The sequence below is a fragment of the Bidens hawaiensis genome, unplaced genomic scaffold, assembly GCF_021521415.1.
Source record: "Bidens hawaiensis isolate Kalapana, Puna unplaced genomic scaffold, B.hawaiensis_p1.1 tig00021185_1, whole genome shotgun sequence".
Lineage (NCBI taxonomy): Eukaryota > Viridiplantae > Streptophyta > Magnoliopsida > Asterales > Asteraceae > Bidens > Bidens hawaiensis.
In genome coordinates, this window is record NW_027493278.1 from 42,964 (window position 1) to 66,568 (window position 23,605).

A 23,605-nucleotide genomic window follows, 5' to 3' on the forward strand; every position below is an offset into this window, starting at 1 on the left:
CATGTAAACTCGTAAACTCATGACCTATTGGTCTATAGTAATGTGATGGGTTCACATCCTTGCATATACAATGTGTTGTTAAAAAAAGTTGTAAACACATATGAAGAAACAATTATTATGTTTAGGTGTTTATGAGAGTTGATTAATCTAAACATTATTTTTACAACTCAAACTATATACTTGTCCAAAGAAATTTAACAACTTTATTATTATTATTATTATTATTATGAAATTATGATTTTTGGGTTTAGGATTCAGGATTTGTTTTAATTTGTATATCAGGATTATTTTATTTTATTTTTTTTGTTACATGATCAAGATACCATCATGAATAATAAAAACCTATCTTCAGTAGCCCTTATTAGTCTTCATTGTTGTTGAAACCTCACATGAAGAGGCTCTTGAGACCTGTCTTATTAATATATCTTTTTTGTTCAACTATAACTGAAAAATGGTAGGAAACTCTTGAGATCCCATTCCCATATTACATAACTATAAAACTGCCCACTAATAACCAAGTACTGATAACCAAACGTTACCACTATTAATAAATCAAAGATAGTTGCTACATTTCACTTATAAATAAGTAACCTACATTCACTTCCTTAACATCTAACTCCACCATCAATCACAATCTCTATCTAACATGGCTCTAGTAGACACCAAGAGCAGTGCATCCAAAAGACGAACCCATAGCCGCAGCTCATCCGACAGCGATGACTACTCATCCCTAGTCGACGAGGCTGACACCACCGCACCAGACCACCCACCACTCATATCAACCTACAACGACCGCATCCGCCCCTTGCTCAACTGCATTGACAAACTCCGCCAACTCAAAGTCATGCAAGAAGGCATCCAACTCCCAACGATTGTCGTCGTGGGCGATCAATCCTCGGGCAAGTCAAGTGTCCTCGAGTCCCTCGCGCAAATCAGCCTCCCACGAGCCCAAGGCATTTGCACGAGGGTCCCACTAATCATGCGCCTTCAACACCACCCGGGCCCACATCCGATACTCCACTTGGAGTATCATGACAAGACGGTTGTGACTGATGAGTCGCGTATTGAAGAGGATATTATTTCCGCAACTGATGAGATTGCGGGTAATGGTAAAGGTATATCACATACTCCATTAACATTAATTGTCAAAAAGAAAGGTGTCCCGGATCTTACAATGGTGGACCTTCCGGGTATAACTCGGGTTCCGGTACATGGCCAACCGGAGGATATATACGAGCAAATAGCCGCGATAATTAACGAGTATATAACCCCCGAAGAAAGTATAATACTAAACGTTTTATCGGCTTCTGTTGATTTTTCGACATGTGAATCCATTCGAATGTCTCAGCGTGTCGATGTTACCGGACAACGAACTCTAGCAGTTGTCACAAAAGCTGATAGAAACCCTGAAGGTTTGCTAGAGAAGGTGACCGCGGACGATGTAAACATCGGTCTTGGTTACATTTGTGTAAGGAATCGAGTTGGTAATGAAACTTATGAAGAAGCTAGAATCAAAGAGTCCAAGATGTTTCAATCTCACCCGCTTCTTCGATTGGTTGATAAATCGATGGTTGGAATACCGGTTTTGGCTGATAAACTGGTTGAGATTCAATCGACGATTATATCCAAGTGTCTTCCGGATATTGTAAAGAAGATAAACGATAAACTCACCGGTTATGTTGGTGAACTAGACAAGTTACCTCGAAAGATGACATCTGTTGCTGAAGCCATGACGGTTTTCATGAGAATTATTGGGTGCGTTAAGGAATCGTTGAGGAAGATTTTGATTAGAGGCGAGTTTGAGGAGTATCTGGATGTTAAGGACATGCATTGCACCGCTAGGTTATCGGAAATGCTGAATGATTACTCGGATAAACTACAAGCGAGTGACGAATCTCGACGAAAGGAGTTGTTTCTTATGGAAGAAATTAGGGTTTTGGAAGAAGCAAAAGGGATTGCTTTACCTAACTTTTTACCAAGAACTGCGTTTCTCACAGTTCTCAATAAAAAAGTCAACGGCATATCTGGCATGCCTGTTGACTTTGTTGGAAACTTGTGGCATCACATTGAGGGAGTTGTGATTAATGTTTTAATGCGTCATTCGGATAATTTCCCGCCGCTACAAGTTTCAATGAAGAGAGCTGCGCATAGTTTAATTGGCAAGATGAAGAATGTGTCGGTTAACCGAGTGATGGAGATGGTTGAAATGGAGAGGATAACCGACTACACTTGTAATCAAGAATATACTGATATCTGGAACAAGCTTATGCATCATCAACCAGCTTTCATGGAGGCAATCACTGATGTTACGAAACCCGTGGAGCTTGAAATCGAATGGTTTAAAGTTGAGATCGCGCAATTGAGAAGCTGCAATCGTGATGTGGTGGCGCAAGCGTTTGATATGAAAATGAGGATGATGGCTTACTGGAAGATTGTGCTTAGGAGGATGGTTGATTGTATGGCTCTTCATATGTTGTTTAGTATTCAAAGTCTTGTTAATAAGGATTTGGAAGTTGAGATAGTTGAAGAGATGATGGTGCCGCATGGTGGTGGGATTGAGAGGATGCTGGAGGAGTCGCCGGTGGTGGCCGGAAAGCGGGAGAAGCTTAACCGGAGTGTGAAGTTGCTGAGGGAGTCGAAGAATAGTGTGACTAATATGATGGATCAGGTTGCTACATATGGGGATTAAATGTTGGATGGTTTCTTATTTTGGTGTGTTTTTGTTTTATCTTTCTGGTCTATGTTTTGTTTTGAAACTTTTGATCCACTTATGCAATGATTGGTTTAATGTAACTTGAAGCACCGTTATAAATGATTAAGCTTAAAGTTATATAATAATGTCAATGGCCTATTATGTATCCACTTGTTAGTTGTTACTTTGGATAATCATTTTTCATATTTTCTAAAGACACTCTTCTACTAAGTTTATATATATGCTTCTCTTAAGAAAAAATGACTTGCATTATGAGACACAATACAAACTCAAATAGGGCATTGCTAGGTGTATGGTGTTAAGATAGACCTTATAAAACACGTTTTTATGTCAAAAGGTTTTCAAGACATAGTTTATTGACTATATATGACCCACCCCTTTGCCTTTGTAAACTCAACCTAGCATATCATATGTCTTGCTTAAAACCCATCTTCATCTCAAGCAAGCAGTAGGAGTCTAGCTTAATTTCCAAGCTCTCATGTGCACTTTTGGCCTTTGCAATCACTCAATATATATATGTACATGATACCTCGTTATTTGTACATTTATAGGCTTCGATGTTATATCACTATGTAGTTAGGTTTACTCTTATAACATACGAAGTTTCATAACCTTCATGGTTGACTTGATATGCCAACTTTACAATTATTTCACACTCAAATACTTATGCACCATGAGCCATCTTTTAAGATTCATATATGCTTCCTTCATTAAGGCTTGAGCTTATCTGTCCTGGCAACCACATATGGGACCTTTTGCATCACGCTAGCTTAGAGAATCCACAATAACAAATCGTCGCATTAACTCCACATTGGATTCCAACCTTTCTAAAAAAACTTTCATTTTCTTTCCTAACAAACCATCACATTTTCATCTACTTCACAATTAATATATATTTAAACAATTTATCTTTATAATATATCAATGTTTATATTTCATATGTATTTAAATAATAAAATATAACTTAAAAAATAAAAAGTTGAAAAAAATATATTAAATCTAAAATTAAATTAAAATTTAAAATATAATACGTTACATTTCTAACGGCTATATTTTCCAACACCCACAAATATGCAACTTTCATATTCACTTCTCAACTTTCATCTTTAGTTATTCATCTTCACTTGAGGTAACGATAATAACTTCGATTTGTGCAAGAACCAAACTCTCTCCGTAATGTGCAAGAACAAAACTACTCTCTCCTACTTGTGAAAAACGAAGCCCTTCCCTGCTTAATTGCACAATTAACCAAACCTCACCCGTTTGTGCAAGGACCAAACTCTCCATCGGTTGTACAAGAACCAAACCCTCCCTCGGGCAGAGTAGTTGGCGCCGGATGATTTTGACAACCTATTAAAAATTTACAATTGATTGTATTCAACTATCGATCAGAAGGCGAGTACGATAGCAATGATAAATCGGAAGACAACTTTAATCCTTTTAATGCAATCCTTTTTCTTAATTTTAATATAACGAAATTTAATTGAATAAATTCATAATTTTTTTTGGGATGACTATAGTAAAAAAAAATATTATATGGAAATTATATAAACCTTCTTTTAATTTGGCCCTGCCCCTCCATCCCGATGGGGTTTGAATTCACGGACTTCATTCAACCGGAAATCCCCCACAAGTCCACAGCCAAGGTCGTTCGCCACATCAGGTCTGATTCAAGCAAACCCATTCACGAACGTACCGTTGTGGGTACTCTTGGTTCAGTGCAAGCCTTTATTTTACATCAGGCACCCGTGTGTGCCAACTTTCTTCATTTTGGAGTATAAGTCAATATCAAATATATGGTACGTTTCTGTATCACAGTGTATTAAAAGGTTCTACCATATTTGGTATTGACTTATCCATATATTATATGTTTTAAAGTTGGGTTTGTAATTGGTTTCTAGAGATATTGAGGCTCTACATATATATATATAGGTGTCACTTGACTTATACTCAGAAAAATGATATTGAGGCTCTATATATTAGCTTTACGCGTAAGTGAGAAAATATATACACTAATGACAATGCTTGCAGTGTGTGACACGTTTCACTGAACTAGAGTTATTATAGAATGCTAAAACATGTTAAAAGATATAAAATAAACACGCTCATTTAGAAAGAAAAATAGACAATTTTAATAGAAAGTTATTCTGAGTGATTGCTTCCAACCATTAAGTAGTACATTAAAACGTAAATAAACATGGGCATACTAATAAAGCGTAAACAAGCATGTGATAGGGCACCGGGGGTGCTCACTTAAGGAACCTGTCGAAGATCCAACCACCAATTAAAGGACAATTCATCACAAACCGCCGAGCACGGAACCCATATATCCATTACCGCTTGGCAACCCGTTACCCGTGAGGGGTACCCGAAGATGCCACTAGCGGCCTAAGAGATTTTTAAAATTTTAAGAGGAATGTCACATCTTCAAAGCATGTTTATCTTAAGAGGAATATCTTGTTTAAAAGTGAGAAAAGAGTGACGATAGTGGTCAATAAATCCATATTTATCTCTTGTTAATTAGTCATCATTATAAAGTTTTCTAACCACTCTTTAGTTAATTTTTAATCATACTATCATTGACTTTGATGTCCACTAAGGCTGAGGGGTGTGGGGCTTCAACGGGGGCGCTAGAGCCCCTCCGCTCGCGCCCCCAGGCGCTAACACCACACCACCGGGGCGCTAACGGGGGCGGTAACGCGAAAAACAATGCAGGCGTGAGCTGGTTAGCGGGAGAAGAGAGAGAGGAACACACCTTTTGAGGTATTTTGGACCGTTGGGAGCCGGAAAAAACAAAAAAAAAAATATATTTTCTATATAGGTTTACGGAAAAGAGCCGTTGAGCTCATATTAAATTAAAAAAAAAATATTTTCTTAAACTATAAATATATACCTTTATAAAATATACTTCATTTCACAATTATACACCTTTCCTCCTAAAATCCTCTCAAAACTAACACAAAAAAAATGTCGTGGTACTCGTCTTGTATTAGATTAGTGTTATTATTAAGTATTATTGTTTGTTTAATTTTTAGTATGTTTTTTTTTGTAATTTGAATTTTAGATATTAATGTGTTTTTTTTATTAATGTGTGTTTTTTTAATAATTTATGAGTTTTTTTAATAATACGTTGTTTGAATATATTTATAAAAAAATAAAAATAAAAATTTTCGCTGGAGCCCCTCCACACCAGGGGTCAGGGCTCCAATAGGGGCTCCAACAACCCCCTTATCCAGTTTCTCTCTCTGCCACACGTCATAATATTATTGGTTGGAGCCCCCACTAAAGCCCCCCACACCCCTCAGCCTAATTGCTTCTTATTTATTATTTTGAATATTCTTTGTGTACAATGCTAATACTCTTTCTTTTTTGTTTCTGACACCAATTTTATTTCCACCAAAATTACTCTAATCTTCGTCTAAGGATTTGAACTCATTACTCTCATTTTTAAAAGGTAGACACCATATAACTAGACCATTAGATTATTAGTAATGCTAAAACTCTCTGGCTGCATCTTGTCAATACACTTTTATTTTTTTCAAAAATAAAAACAAACTTGTAGGAAAAGTAGTTGGAAAATGGGTTTTCCAGTGAAAACTATCATAAGAAAATGATTCTTTCCATTATTTGTATTTAATTAATTATTTTCTAATAAGGGTTGTCCTTTATAAACTAAATTTTTTATCTTAACAGTGGCCATCACATAAAAACTAGTGAAAGGTTAGAAAACCATAAGTAACGTACTTTGTAAGAAGAGGATTTTTAATTCATTCGGACCAACTAACACTAAACTTTGAATCTCTACCGCTTAACCACAAAAACAAATTATTAATGATACAATCAAAGAGTCTATTTTCTCATTTCTTCACATAAAAAAAAATGACATGACCATTCTAGAATCTCCATATCATCCACCAAACTTTAAGAGACAAATAGCATATCAAGCCATTTCAACGTTCTTGATATAGAAGTACGGCACAAAATCCATGGCAAATTAATTCCTCCGAAAAGACATCCGTCAACCCAAAATGTTAACTTTGATTGGATCAAATCAATTCTATCGGGTAACTCAAGCCATGATAGGTGGAAGCACGCAATCAATATGTTCACGAATAAAGTTAAAATTTGAGTCATCAAAATCTGAAATCCACAAGTCACTACAGTTGTTAATCGCCACCTTCTGTACCTCATCTAAAAAGGAATTGAATTGCTTGTTCAGCTAGTCCCCTCCACCTATCTCCCCACTTAGATGCTCAACTATCCAATGAGTTGAGCCAACCCTGGCTCTGGCTCAGCTCATTTGGAAATTGAGCTGAGTCGGCTCAATTAGTTTCGGTACAAACTTTCTTCAAGTTTTTATTTTCCTGAATCAACTTCATGTGAGCCAGGAGTTACAAGCTTTTTTATAAACATCCCTAAACTTGTTTTCGAGCTCCCCTTAAATCAATTTAAATTGTTATGTGTAGCTTTATTTATTTATTTATAAAGTTTTTCCAAGTTGTCAAGTCTATCCTCAATACAATTAATAGGTTTATACGGAAACTGATTATGGAGAAACTTATTAAATAATCCGCATCACATACAAGTTTAAGAATAAATGCAATATAATTAAGCTTCTTCTGTCAAATCCCAGGGCTCAACTGGACAGGCGATGGAAACTACCAAGCTGGAGTACGGTAGGGGCAAACGGAATTTCCGGTGGAGCGGTGAAATGCATAGAGATCGGATAGAACACCAACGGCGAAAGCACTCTGCTGGGCTGGGTTTACATACAAATACGTTGATCTTAGTAAAAGGTGCGTTAGATGCACGTGGTTCCAAGTGAATGCCAGATAAAAAGGATTTTGGTTATAGTTTTCCGTGCGATGGCCCAAGACGCAATTCTATTTAAGAATGAAATAAGTTAAAAGTACTTTTTTGTTATATTTTAGAAATTTCATATCTATAATCATTACCATGTCACAACAAAAAAAGCACTATCACACGTTTTTTTTGAACTTCTTCGTTAACATGTGTTGGTTCTACACTATTTGGTGTATGCATACTTTCTTGACAAAGTATAGAATATTATGTTAAGGCAACGTTGTACAACCTGCACATATCGCGTTGAATACGTTGTGAAAACCATGTTGCACCTATACCCGAGTAACACGACATACATATTTTAGGTAAAAAAGTAAAAGTTTATAGAATATAAACTATTAATAAAAAATTAAAACGCTTTAATTTTATATTTGTATTCTCGTAAAAATATATTGTTTTATAATGAACCGTACATTTAGAACCGTATATATATTGTTATTTTAATGTGTATTTTTTTTTGTTTATGACCCTATGAAAGAACTTAACTAAGAAAGATAAAAACAAACAACTTGGTATTATACACTTAAGGAGTCAAAGTTTTACGCACAACATTACCTACTTTTCATACTTATTGCTATTTGTTTAATTTTATATACTTGAGGATGGAGGAAATTAAAAAAAATAATAATAAAAAAATAAAAAAGAAGAAGAAGAATTAAGAAGTGTACGTTTTCTATTATAAAAATTCATTTTAATTAAAAACCATGATAATCATATAAGTACTTGTACGTAATATTTTAAAGATATAACTAGAGAAAGAAAGAGTAGTGGTTATGCATGCATCATTATTAAAATAGTATATACATTGTTGCCGAAGTTGCTAGCCACGGTAAGATCAGTCGACTAAGAGTAGCAAGTACTCAAGCTTGTTAAAGAGAACTCGGTAATTACTCGTCAGGTACCTGGCCTACACGATTACTCGTTGAGTACTTCACCGCCTAGACCGGTTTTTACAACAATGAGTATTAGGGTATGTATATATATAACTGTTTATAATAGTTTAACATTTTGTAGCTAAAATTAATCATACATCAAACAAGATACAAAGAAGATATAAGTTGCTTGTGGTCAAATATTAAAGTCAAAAGTCCGTCTGATTAGACTCTTTACTTGTTTTTCCTTAACATTTTCTACCGCCACAATATAAAACATAGGTATTGACTTTTCTCGAGGTGCTTATATAGGTAGCAATTATTTGACTCACAATTCTATTCTATCAATTAAAAATCGCTAAACGTATTATATAAATATCCATTGTTCAAATATGATTCTTTCTAATGTTTTAAAAAAGAGTATCAATTATTAATATCCATACTTCACATTGTCAAAGTCATCTTTACTCCGCGTTTGGCGCTTGAGCTTCACTCTATAACTACACATACATTTTTTTTATTATTCCCTCTCGATGTCGACTTATTCTATTAAAATTCCTTCCAAGATAAATTTAATGCTTATTAGTTCTTCCAATTACGTGAGATTTTTACATATCACCAATGATTTCAGACCCGGCCCGGACGTCGACCTGGATGCCTAATGTCTTACCAGGTCAAAGGTCGAAGTCTGACCGACCTGAAAGGGCGGACCGGTATTTGATCCGGATGGCGTCATAAATAATTTAAATATATTTATATATACACCCTATTTATATATACATATACAATTTATATATATAAAAAATAATATTAAGCAACTTTCATGTCCATCTGTAATGTTTGTTGTCACTATATAGTACTTGTAGTTCAAATAATTATACACAAATTAGAGTTGCTTGGTGGATTTTTCTTAAGCATTTCAGCTCGGATGGGTCCCAGGTTCGAGTCCCGGCGTGAGCAAAAGCTTTTTATTTAATAAAAACAAGGTTTTGCCGGTTCAACCGGCTGGTCCGTTTCAGGTTTCAAAACATTGCATATCACATATGTATATCTTCATTTATGTTATCTTCATACATGAAGATTAATGGTTTTAGAATTTGAAGACAGTCTGTGCCTTCTTTTATATAACTTCTTATTAGCTAGTAAAATGTTGAGTTGGAAAGACTGGTTGTTGCTAGAGCGACTAATGTACACTATGGGCGGTTTGTCCGAGGGCGGCCAAGCACCGTGGCGAAGGTAGCATGGTCAAGGGAGAGTCGGCCCTTATGGGCATTCTAAGGCGACATCATACCAATGAAACGAAATTAAAATTATGATTCCTTCGTGAAAAAAAATAATTTATATACGTTCATATGTAACTGTTTGAAATCAAAGGGTCTTTGGCTGGTGGTATTAAGTTACTAGATAAGGTTTTGTTTTTTCAAGTGGTGAGTGATCAAACCTCATGAGTGGCAAATTTAAATTAAAAACCGGTTAAAAAAATGTTATTGTTTAGAGGTATTAGTAGTAGTTAGTTAACTGTATAAGTGAACATTTAGTCATCAAGGCACTCCTAAAACGACATCTATTTAATAAAGATGTACATGCCATTTCGGCCTAACAATCACACATAGGGCCAAATTGGACTCTGTTTTTAAATTATCGTTTTTAATTTTTAAATGGCTTGACAATTTCAACACAGTTGAAAAAACATGTATGCTATATTCCATGTCTAGTATTTAAACATAACCTAATCCCCTAACAGAATAATCTGATGGTTTTTGGATCAGTTTGGATATTAAAAAAAGTGAATACTAGAGTAGAATCCCTCGAGGTGTGGTGAGTGTCACTTCAACATCTCATAGGTTGTTATTATGGTTTGAATTCTAAAAAACAAACTATGATATTGTTTGGTATGAAGTAATGAGATATGGAATGAAATGACTTGTTCCAAAGAAATGAAAGAAAACATGTTTGGTTACTATTCATTAATGAAATGAATCATTCCTAAGGAATGCAAACCCTTCCATATATAACATTTTTCATTCTTTAGCAAAAGGTGGTTTTTCTTTCATTCATTCTATAAATGAAATGGAAAATGATAAATAATAATAATAATAATAATAATAATAATAATTAATAATAAAAATAATTATTATTTTTGTTATTATTATTACTCCTACTATTATTATTGCTATTTATCATCATCATTATTATTTTATTATTTTATAAATTTTATTAAATTATAATTGTTATTATACTTTTATTACTATATCGCAATATCTTATAACCGTTTTATTAATTGATAAAGAATATTATGATTGAATAGTTTACTATTTAATTAAAAAAATAATAAAGTGATGATTCATTTTATTCTTATTTGGTAACCAAACAAGACAATGGAATAGTAATGATTCATTTCATTCCTTTATTCATTATGATTTCTTTGTTCATTTCATTCCCTCGTTCATTCCATTACAACACACCAAACGGACCATGTTTGAACTTGGCTTGTTTAAAAGCGATTAGCTTGTTCGGCTTGGTTTTGCTTGGATTCGTACAAACTTTTCAATTTTAAATTCTAAAACTCCAAAATGTTATTAATTCATGATTTATAACTTAAAAATGTCTAAACTTCCAACTCTATAGTGTTTAAAACTCAAAGTTAACAAGAAAAAATACATAATAAATTCAACAAGGATACCTAATCGATATTTCCTCCTACCAATTGAATAAACAATTCGTGTATCAAGCTTGACGAGAACAAACTGTTAGGGTTTCGAAGGTGTCCACAAAGTATCGAACAACGGAACGAGATGGAACGATGTGGAAAAGTGGAACTGTGGACTATGGTTTAAAACTGAACTTTGAAGTCAACATAAAAGAAAAATTTTAATAAACTAAAAGATAATTCGAGCAAAAACAAACCAAACTAAATTGAGCGAGGCTTAGCTCGTTTTCAAACATAACCAAGCCGATCGGCGAGTTTCCAAACCAAGCCGAAATCAAGCGAGCATTTTCCGAACTATTTCCAAGCGAATGGTAAGCGCAGCAAGAAATTTGGACAACCCTATTTATGACAACTTGTCCTATATCGATGGAAACCTTACAAGTCATGGGTTGTTGGCCAACATTTACAATGCACTATGGTTCTAAGTTGACATTAGACGTGTATGAGTCAACCAATGAGACTAGTTTGGTTGTTACATTTTATCTCGGAGTCACGTTTTCGTTTTCACCTTAAAATTTACATAAGTTACGAAGACACCAAACCCCTCACCTCAAGGACTCACCCTAACAAACAAATAACAAATTGAGTAAACTACCTTACAAATATTGCACTTCTTCATTAGTTATTCCTTGTTACAATAATACATTCAGAAGCACACACAGGGTGTGCCCGTGTGAGCCATCGTAAAGGGCTCAATATTTTGAGACGTAAAAGGAATTTTTATTTTCTTGTTTCATACGCGCACAAGTTGACAGGTTATTGCACAACGGACATTTAATGTACAAAAAGTATTAAAAATAGGTTGTGCGTAATTAATATTAAAATAAGTTGCGTAATTATTTGCACATAGATTTAGTGTTTTAGTTATTTCTTTTATTAATAGAAATTATGGATATAGAGGCTTCAATCCTTCAATGTAGTATTTATTTTCTACAACCATTTTTTATATTAATAACTACTTTAGTTTTTAATATGATATATTAATTATAAAATAACAAAATAACTTTAATTTATTTAAATCATATAAAATGTAAAATTATAGAACTTTAATACATAAATTTTAAATATTGCATATAGTTAACGGGTAATAATGTAATATACCTTGACCTCCTTGTCTATGTTATATAGATTAGAGTATAAACATCATTGATCTCCCAATTATAAATGGGCCTACAACTATTTACAAGTGATTACTTGAATATGGTTATTAAACTAGAGGAATAGTCTTAAATTATCTAGCCAATATTTTTTCCTTTTGTATTTGAAAAGAGTGACCCTTATGGAATTTTTCTTAAAATAAAAGGATATGTTGACATATACATACCCTCTTAACCTATAATTACAAACAATCTTTCTTTAAGAGCAAATAGTTGTAATCAATAAATTCATTTTCAACAACTTAAGACTTAAGTGACACAAATCAGTCTTTATAAGGCTACTACACAACCCATTCCTCCACCCTTGGAAACACACATTCTCTTTATTACAAGTTCATGGAAGATCACCCCAACTGCATTCTTGATTCCACATATTTGTACCAAGAAAAGGTCACAACTTTATCACTTTTTTAATCTTTATATCCATACTTCTACTTCAAATTTCACAACTTTTATTTAAATTGTCTATATATTGGTTCGTAGTACTTTTTGTCAATGCTGTAAAAGTATGTCTATAAGGTCGAGTACTCCCTGAGTACTTGTTACAAGTTATGGCGCCGAGACGAGTTTCTTTAACTCCGTACAGTTACTAAGAATCAAAACATAATTCGTATTTATGTAATATTAAAGAAAAAATATCATTTTTTTAATTAATGACTAGCGATTTTCATAATAACTTAGTATTTGAAAATGAATTTCTCTAATTATATTGGTATTCACTTATTTTGTTATAAATATTTATAAACTTATGATATTTGACGTATATATAATCTTCAAAAATTAATTCGCTTTATATTTACCATTTCCGAGTACTCTCTGAGTAAGCCGAGTACACCAAACTCTCCAGTCGGCCGCCTAAGGTCCATCTAACGACTTTTGTAACCTTGCTTTATGTACGCGTAGCTGACCCTAGCCCATTCCTAGCCTGTTTAATTTAAATTCGTGTAACCAAATTTTGTACTCTATATATATGCATTGCATATGTACTTGTAATCAATTGTCATTTAAAAATAATATCTAATCGTCACCCGTGGACGATGTGAAATGTAGGTCAGTCCAGACCGAACCAAATCAAATCCTCGTTTTCGTTCGTTTCCTAATATGAATCTTGAAATGAAACAGAATGTAGAAGAACTAAAGCAGTCACTATGGCTAACAACAATGGAGCTAAAAGCAAGAGATGATCGGTTAACTCAACTCGAACATCTTCTAAACGACGCCGTTTACCAACGAAACCAAATTCAAAACAATTATCAATCCCTCTTGCTTCTCCAGCACCAACTCCACCACCGCCGCCGTCAGACCACCTCAGCTCCGCCGTACTCCGGCGTGTCATGTGTTGAAGATGAACCCATTACAAATTTTGGGTTTTGTTCATCAGATTGTGAAGAAAGCATAGAAAGTCCGGTGAATTTTCCGGCACCGGCGCCGGAGGGGTGGCCGGAAAATGGGAAGTTTCTAGAGGCGGTGAAGAATGTGGGGCCATTGCTGCAGAACCTTCTCATGGCGGGACCGCTGCCGAATTGGCGCCAACCACCTCCAGCAATAGACACGTGTCAGATTCCATCGCCAGCGTGGGTGGTGCCAACTCAGTGTCAGATTCCATCGCCAGCATGGGTGGTGCCAACTCAGCATATTAATATTAGTAGTAATAGTTGTGAGTTTAATAAGAAAAGAGTATTTTGTGAAGACTCTATTTCTTCAACTGAGACCAAAATTCAAAGAATTTAACCCTGATTCTTAACAGTGAAATAATAGTTAATTGTAAAATTGTAACAGTTAAAGATAGTTAATTTTACTACAATTTGAAGGGTTTATATGGTTGCATAAATCTGATAGATCTTATGTGAAATTGATTAAAACTTTTTGTTTGATGATGACATTGGGCGGATCCACACGTATTAGAACGGGGATTTTAAGTTCAGTTGAAAATGCAATCGATCGTTTTCAAAATATGAAAAACTCATAATGAATATCTAAAGAAATTTGTTGTTTTTTTTTTTAATTTCTAATGAAATCGTAATTTTATTTGTGTTTTTATGTTATAGTGTTTATTATGTTTCCAACTCGATCCCATGATCTAACCAAACCTGACCCAGAAAAATGAATAACTAAAGAAATGTGTAGTTTATTTTTTTAATTTCTAATGAAATCGTAATTATTTTTTGTTTTTATGTTATAGTATTTTTTTATGTTTCCAACTCGATCCCATGATCTAACCAGACCTGGCCCAGAAAAAGTGAACCATGAGTAGAAATTCTTGAGTCCGTCACTAATGATGACAATTTATGGGTGTATGATTGAAGAGTTTGGCTATGTTATTTGGATGGTTGTGTTGTGGTTTAGGTACAGGCAGTAGGGTTTAGGCTGCTGGACCTACAAATTAGAATCAAATCTACTGGAAGGTGATTTGGTTTGATTGGTTACTTCAATTATTGTCTTATTTAAGTATGAATGAATTTTCTTTCATGAATGTTTTTATTTGCCTTGAAGCCAGGGTAATTGTACAGTGCATCGTTTGTTAGCTTGTGGAGAGACCGACCCCACGAACCATTCAGTCGTTTCTTCTGTTCACATACGCTTATGTCTTTCTGAACTCGACTTTCTTGGTTAGGGACAACAACCACCTAGTGTCGTCATGTATCTCTTTCACATCAAGTGAACATGGGTTCGAGTGGAATTCTGTTACACATGTTTGGAAATAAAACTAGAGAAGTTTGTTTTGTTATTGCACTTACTCTAGTTTTGTACATTAGTATGGAATTGAATCTTCTATATGAATACAAAATTGAAACTGACTATTTTATAGATACACAAAATAACCGACCAACGTTTTGAAATCCGGACTAGCAATGAGTAATCAAATAAACTATCTTATTGGTTCACTGATCAGACCGGACTATAAAACCGGTATCATTAAACTTAATATAAATATTAAAAGTATAAAAGCATAAGGCTCACCTACTTGGACTCTCTGTGCCAACTATTAGCCCAATTTTTGCTTAACCCATGGTCCAATTGTCTCAACACTAAGCCCAACTTTTTTGCAAGCCCGTTTAAAATGTTAAGTGAAAGAGTGATTACATATTGTTTTTTTCTTTTTAAACTCTGGAGAATGTAAGAATATTAAGTTGAAGCTATTATTATAAAAATAAGTTTTACAGATTCGAAACATGGTTATGATTGGTATGTGTTATATAAAAAAATTGAAGACCAAACTCAAGCTAACATCAATCATCTTAGTCGGTTATCTACATGGGCGATTATGTGTCTGGCTAAAGGCTAATTGCTTAATCAGTTATCCACAATTGGTGTTGCCAATATGAAATCTTCAATTCCAAATTACTGCTAATAGTTAATTGTTAACTAAGTTATTATTTTAAGCGTTTAAAAGGACCAAAGAGATATTGGATATTTGGCTATAAGATTAGTTGATTATTGGTAGCTAAACAAGATAAGAAGAGAGATTTAACACCCCCCCCCCCCCTTTTCCCAAATCCCCCACCCAGCTAAAAATGTTGGCCGTTGTGTACATAGTCTAAAATGCCCTTGTATAAAATTTTTATCTTTAACGGTCACTTAAATAGGGCTTGATTGTAATGTCATATAGGCAAACTCGTTTGGATATGTGTAAGAATCACTTGACAAAGGGACTTGACTACGGTTATCGTGTAACTTTTCTTTTTAATTTTATGATTTTAAATTTTATTTATTTTAACTTTAATGATTTTCATTTCAAATAAATATAACTAAAGACAAATTTGTAAGTTAAAAAAAAGTTATTAAAGGCATATTTATCAATTAAATAAAAAACTAACACATTCAGATAAATACAAATCAATACGAGTGGTTTAGATTCATGGACTAGAGATTCTTTAGAAAGAATTTGTGTAGTTTGAAAGAAAGGGTTTTGTGAAGTAGAGTTTTGAAACTTGTAAGTGGGTATAAAGTTTGTAAAGAAATTAAGAGTTTTTATTTTTAATTGAAAACCCCTCTAATATAATAGATTAAGATGTTATATTTAAATTTTAAGCCCAACTATATATATCATATGTTAGTTATTTACCATGTTTTGTTTACAACTTGTATCATACTTTCGGGTTGTATATAACTATATATTATCTAACTAGCTAGTTAAATGATAGTGTAGACTTTTCTATGTGTTAGTTAAATGTAACAGTTATGAAATACTCAACATAAATTGAGTATTGTTGTAAACGGCGCTTATAAATACATGAGAGAAATTTGAAGTTTGATTACTAAAATAAATTTAAGTGAAAACTTATTTTAAAATGCATATGGTTAAGCTCTAAAAAATAAAAATTCTAAGAATCTCTACCATATATATAGGTAGCGTTTGTTATGTAGTAATGACAGGCGAAATGAAATGATTCATTACGTGGGAATGAAATAAGAGATGTTTGGTTGCACAATGGAATGGAATCATCCATTACACATGGAATCATATTCCATCAAAACCATTCATTCTCACCCCCTTCTTTTTTTTCATTCTTCCTCCTTCAACCTACTTTCTCAAAAACACCATCATCTAACAACCACCGCTACCACCACCGCTACCATAGCCACCACCATCATCTGACCACCACCGCCACCGTCACCACCACCACCTCCGTCGCCACCACCGTCGCCGCCACCACCACCTGACCGCTACCGTCGCCATCACCACCTCCACCACCACCACCTTACCACCAAAGCTACCACCGCCACATCGTCGTCATAACCACGACAACCATTGTCACCGTCGCCACCCGACCATAACCGCCACCACCACTATCACTGCCTGCCCACCACCACTGTCATCGCCACCCTACCACCGCCATCACTACTAATGCTACCATCGCTTGACCACCACCACCCTCGTGGCCTGACCGCCACCACCACCACCGTCGCCACCGCCGCCATCACCACCTTCGCCACCGCCACCACCATTTTCATCTCCAGAGCTACCACCACCGTCACCATTTCAGTTTTTTTTTTTTTTTTTTTAAATATATATATTTTGGGATAGGAATATTTTTATTATTTCTATTTTATTCCTAAAAAATTTTTCGGATACCTAACAACATAAATTAATTATTCATTTCATTCCCATATATTAACCAAACAAGACAAATAAATGGTAATGATCCATTTCATTCATTTGTCCATTTCATTCCTTCTCACATTCCATTCCTTTCAACCAAATATACCCATAAAGTCATATTCTTGAGAGAAATTAATGGACAAGCTAGTGGAGTACATAAAAATTTGTAACTAAAACTTATTTTTTGAAAGAAACTTCAAATGAAATTTTCGGCTTTTCGCACAACCTTATTTTCGCACAGGTGTGGATTTGCATGAAGTTTTGGTAAGTTAGATTGTGAATGTCTTGATCATTTGGAGTGTGTGTGTGTTATGAGTCTGTGAGAAAGCCACTTGAGGTAAGCTCACCTCAGGTTAGGGTAGGACTAAAATGTATGTATGTGTGTATGTATGATTGTAATCTTTTGATTAATGTTCAAGCATTCGATTCAATCATATTGCATACTATACTATTTCTTATTCATTTATTGTTGTTCAATTAACACATCCGTCTCAATTATTATTCAAGTGCAATTGTTTGATGATTGATTGTAACTTACAAAACTATTATAGGCTAATATTATAGGGGTGTTAAACGAGTCGTATTTATTAGTTGGCAGATTGATGACAACACAGAGCCGGATATCAAGTTAAATACATGAACTAAATATAGCACATGTATTCAAAGATGACTTATACATAAATAACCCGTTTACCCGGTATATTTTTCTTATTAATAATTATTAATTCAAAAATTTTTAAAAATAATTAGAAACGCATATAGAACTAATACACTTACATATAAAATTTAATGTTCATTTCTCTATGTATTTTGGGCTATTGAATTTAAATACTCTAAACTATCATCTTTTTGCTTCTTGCTTAGGTAGACCATTTTTTACACACATGACATGCTTATGTGAAAAATACCTCTTTTAAAAATAAAAGAAAAAACCCTAATTTTATTAACAACCCTATAATACATCACAATGGATGTTCAAGCCCAAATTTCTCTTCCCCAATCAACAGGTTGTTCATCCCATATCAAATTGGATACTGATTCTTACACTGAAATTGTTACTTAAAACAATGACAAGCTTAAACCGAATGTTAACCAACGATTGCTTATGTGTCTTCCCTTTACAACAACGACGACGACGAACTACTAATTACTCGTGAAAACATAGACGAAAAAGAAAATTTCGACTATGTTTTCGTTCATATATTTCGATACCATTTCTGACTCGAGTCCTAACTGATTAGTGGAGAAAGAGCAAAATCATCAAGTTCCAAACATCGATTTTTAGTGTTGAATCCAAGAAACAAGTTCCATGATGAGAAACCTTGCCATAGAGCTAGAACTCGAAATGTTTTCACCTTCTCCATGACTACCATTAGATATGGTTAAATTAGGGTAACACAAGAAAATTTTAAGGTAAGAAAGAAGAAACAATATAGAGGATTTGTGATTGTATGATGGAAATCAACGTATTAAAAGGATAATATTATAGTAAAGTAAGACATGAGTTAAGTCATGTTGTATGGTGTGGCAACGGTGAGCGGCGATGATGGCAGGCGGTAACTAATTAATTTTTGGGTAATCGGCTAGAAAATAGGTAGCTAGACCTAGTCGGCCGTAATCAGGGGCATCGGACCTTAACTCCGGCCTTAATTCTGGCTAATTTCAGGAAATTTGGGTAGTTTCTAACCAATTTCCAACAATTTCATATACACACACATGCATGCATACATACATACATATATATGTGGTTGTTAGGCATCTAAGCTTAGATGCGAAACCATCAAAACTACACCATTTTGGTTAAATGTACCAGAAAAAATTATTAACGTTATTACTCTTATTTCCTATTATGGTGCCCGAATTTCCTTAAACATCTCCGATTTACCTTAAGGAGCTCATTAAACATCTCCGATTTTGAGTTTTACATTGCTGTCATTCGTTTGCTCTATTAGTCCTATGGTGAAATTGAAAATATTTGAAGAAGGGAATATAGAATCATTGCATTCAAAATGAAGTGAAGACAGGAAAAAGAATAATAAAGTTACATGTAACCAAAACGACAATTTTGATTGGTTTCGCATCTAAGCTTAGATGCCTAACAACCTCGTATTCACTTTCCCTCATATATATATAAATCATAAATAAAAATGTGTATGTATATATAAATCACATATATAAATATGTGTATGTGTTTGTGTAATTGAAAATTTATGTAAAAAATTTATTTCAATTAATTGTTAGTCCTTACCCTCATCACTCGACTAACGACTTGCGATTTCTACAACACTATGTGAAGGCCTAGGCATATCATGACAATCTTAACCGAGCTTAATGGCCAGCATGGATGTTAATGGACTTCTTGTAAGTCCAAAGGTTATGAAAAGATACCTAACGGCTAACACAGTACTATTGCATGAAAGCTAGCTAGGCAAAGTCTAAGAAAACTTGACAAAATGTTAAAAGTACTATTATGCATTTAAATACCATACACTTAAAATACGTACATAGATTTTAATTGGTATATGTTTAAAACTGAAATGAATGATGATATAAATTCAAATGTACATTCGTCAATGAAAGCCAACATGTTAACATATGCATGCCAAGGTTAGATATTATATATACACACATTTTTATGTATGTATGTATGTATAAAATATAAATCATGGTATATATAAATTAACATTCATGGTACCTTAGCATGATATAAATCATTTGAAATTTTATGTGTGTCCTGCTTGTGGTGCACGCATATAATGTATATATGTGTGAATCCTCGGGTGGGCAAAAGTGAAATTGCACTAATTATGTTGACATTATTTTACTAATCTTATGAAAATAACGTTAAAAGTGGCGGACGGTTAATCAGGCATCATGTGGTGGCGTTGATAGCCGAAAGACAATGGTACATGCACCGATTGGCATTGTCCCGATGGTTGAGTGTTATGTGTCTTATGTCCAAGGCTTGATGAAAAACTACTATTGAGTCGGGGGTCTCACCGGAAGCAGCCTCTCTATTCCTAAAGGGTAGAAGTAAGGCTGTCTACATCTTACATTCCTCAGACCCTACCATAGTTTTGTTATTGATGGGATATACTGAGTACGATGATGATGATGATGATGATATGTATGCATATATAAATCAGGGCAGATATAAATTAACATATTGACTTTCATCTTGAGCCACCATCATGCACCTAGCTAGATCAGCTAAACTCTTGACTTATGTTCAAAAACTTATATGCATGTCAAGGTTTCTAATGAGTATATGTAGGGGGCGGTTCAATCTTATGAACTTTCGGTAGGGGTCTTCGACTTTCAATTAGAGTAGGGGTCGCAACAAGAACAGTTTACAGTTTGTTTCTATTTCATTAACTATCATTAATGCAATATTCATTTGCTCATTAATAATGGTTTTCGATTGTTCAGAAAGATGGAAACAGTACTATAGATAATAACCTTGAGTTGCAGCGATCAGTAGTTTTTTTTTTTCATTTTCTAAGCAGAAATAAGAATATCATGTAAAGAACTTGTTCGAGGTATTCGAAACTGATAACATATTGAACACGTACGAACATAATTTGATAATAAAAAGGATGATTATATAGCCTATACTTAGAAACTTGTTAAAGCTTTGAGCCATATATAATGCTATCAAGGTTAGTATAAAATAACAAACGAAGAAAGAACCCTAAATCTTCATTAATCTCTATCTATAGTTATATAGACTTCTTATTCGCTATTGCATATATAAAATGTTCGAGCCAGGGGTCTCACTGGAAGCAGCCTCTTTATTCTTATGGGGTAGAGGTAAGGTTATTTACATCTTATCCTACTCAGACCGTACCATAGTTTTGCTATTGGTAGGATTTACTGAGTACGATGATGATGATGATGATTGAAGAAACACGGATCCTCTCCCCGGGTATGGGTCCTGGATCCGATGAGTCAACATGGTAGGATACGGTTAACTGCCAAACGATATGAACCTAATTGCCTAAAGTCCAGTGACGAACACCTGCAAAACAGACACCGTGAGCTCGTTACGTGAAGGACAAGAGGGGGGGGGTCTACCCGTAACCACCCTCCGGCGTGAGAATAAGTACTGTTCTGTAGAAGATAAGCACTTAAGTAAATTGAGAGAGTACCGTGGGAGTGAATGAATACCTCATGATGGTTGAAAGAGTATTTATAGCCGAAGGGTGTGGGAAGGTGATTGGGGCCAGCTGTCCTTTAAGAAGATGCCTGCATAACCGTCTGGACACGTGTCCTTATGTGATAGGTTCATCCTATACGTTGCATGTGCATGCATAGCAACCTGGACACGTGTCTTTTTCCCATTGACTAATGGGGGAATATTGGCCATGTGCACGGTTATAACGTCTTTGCCACTTGTCATCAATTGACTGGCCGGGGGCTCACGTATTGCCCAAGAAAGCATCTTGGTAAATCTTCTAGAAGGCAATCATGTGTTGACAGCTGTCCCGGAGCATTTACCTCATGGTTATTTACGCGAAAGGATAGCTCTTCCCGCGGATGACCTTTGAGGGTGTTGTGGGTTTCCGCATGCGCTATGAGGGTGTTTCTTCCTCAGATGATTATGCGGATGGTTTATATGTCCCACGGGTGACTTATGAGGGACTTCTGATTGACCCGCGGGTAGTCCTTAAGGGTATTTGGGTCTTTTTGGTACCCTACCTCTATAAGTCCTCCCAGTCCAGTGTTTCTTCCGTGTGAAGTATTTTATGCGGGTGAAATTCTGGACTTATTGTGGATTTGGGGGTTTTTGACTTGCCAGCTGGTGAAAAATATCTTTTGTTGGTTGTGGATAATGATAAAAAAGGACAAGTTGGCAACTCGCAGGAGCGTGTGCAGGTGACAGGACGTTTATGACGGCTGTAACTGTACCCGACTGTTCAACTTTTTCCCTTTTTTGAATTTCCCGCGTGACGGGCAGTTATCTACTGGGTTGCCTTTTCTCTCTCTACTGTCTGTATCCCAACGCATTAATTGTGGTGGGTATAAATACGTGGAGTTAACTTCTTTTGGAAGTTTATCGTCTTTGCATTCTGATTATTTTCCTTCTATCTTTCTTTGAAATTCTCTGCATATTCCTTTGATTTTACTATCGTACCAGACATTTTCCATTATGACTAGCACGATGGCAGAGGTTGATGAGATAGAAGTACAATGGGACCACGGTGAATACCAAAAGCTTATTGAAACTTATGGTATTCCGTCAGAATGGGAACCGGAGTTCACATCTGCCGGTTCCATTGCCAGTTTCCCTCCTCCTGGGAAGATGGCATTATATGCCGATTACTTTGTTTTGGGAAACTTCCGTCTTCCTGTCATGAAGTTTTTTATGAAGGTAGTGAAGGCGTTTGGGATTCACTTGTCCCAACTTCATCCCCGTGCTGTCATGCGAATTCGCCATTTCGAGTTCGTATGCATGGCTCAAGGGATGGTACCACGGCTGGACCGTTTCGCTGTTTTCTACAAGATGACCCGTCGGAATGGGTGGTTTTCTTGTCATTCGTCGACTGACAGGGCGTTTGGTCAAGAGTTGAGACGATATCCAAGGAATGGAAGAGGAAGTTTTTCTAGATATCAGTAAATGTGGTGCCGGACACCATGGTTCGTCGGCCAGGCAACGAGCCATTGATTTATCTTACTCCAGCTGCCCACGAGAACCGTGATTGGGTTCGGAAGCTGACTGTCCCGCTAACACCAATGTGGGTGCTTCCTGAGGAGGCCCTTGTCTGGGCGGGAATGAGCCGTCTATGGCCTGCTCCCGATATGGAGCCTGTTTTCGTCGAACCGAACGGCCGTAAGTTTTATTGGTTTTTCTTTATGTGATCTTCCAAAGTTTCTGTTACTTTAATTCTTACATTTGTTTTTCAGATTTCGGATCTATGCTTAACGCCTTGTATGACGACAAGGGGTGTATTGGGAAAACTATCCGTGACGTTAAGCAAGTGTCTGTCATGGAGAAGAATGCCAAATATTTCCTCTTTCCTGTGAGTGTGCGGGCCGAGCCATTTGTCTCGGATAATATATTTGAAACAGGTGCGTACATCTTGAACCCTCCGCCTCTTAATATGCTGACCTCCGATGGGATGATCGTCATTCCAAGTGACGATTCTAATATTCTTGAGGGGGAAAGCTCAGATGATGCCACCGAAG

At 35.3% G+C, this 23,605-nt stretch overlaps 1 protein-coding gene and 1 pseudogene across 1 annotated transcript; both read left to right on the forward strand.

The window, feature by feature from the left end:
- The first annotated feature begins 552 nt into the window (after positions 1-552).
- On the forward strand, positions 553-2,745 carry LOC143562951 (dynamin-related protein 4C pseudogene; annotated as a pseudogene).
- A 10,671-nt stretch (positions 2,746-13,416) lies between these two features.
- Positions 13,417-14,046, forward strand: LOC143562964 (uncharacterized). Its single transcript, XM_077050623.1, has one exon. The coding sequence runs from the start codon at positions 13,417-13,419 to the stop codon at positions 14,044-14,046; it is 630 nt and encodes a 209-aa protein (XP_076906738.1).
- The last annotated feature ends 9,559 nt before the right edge of the window (positions 14,047-23,605 follow it).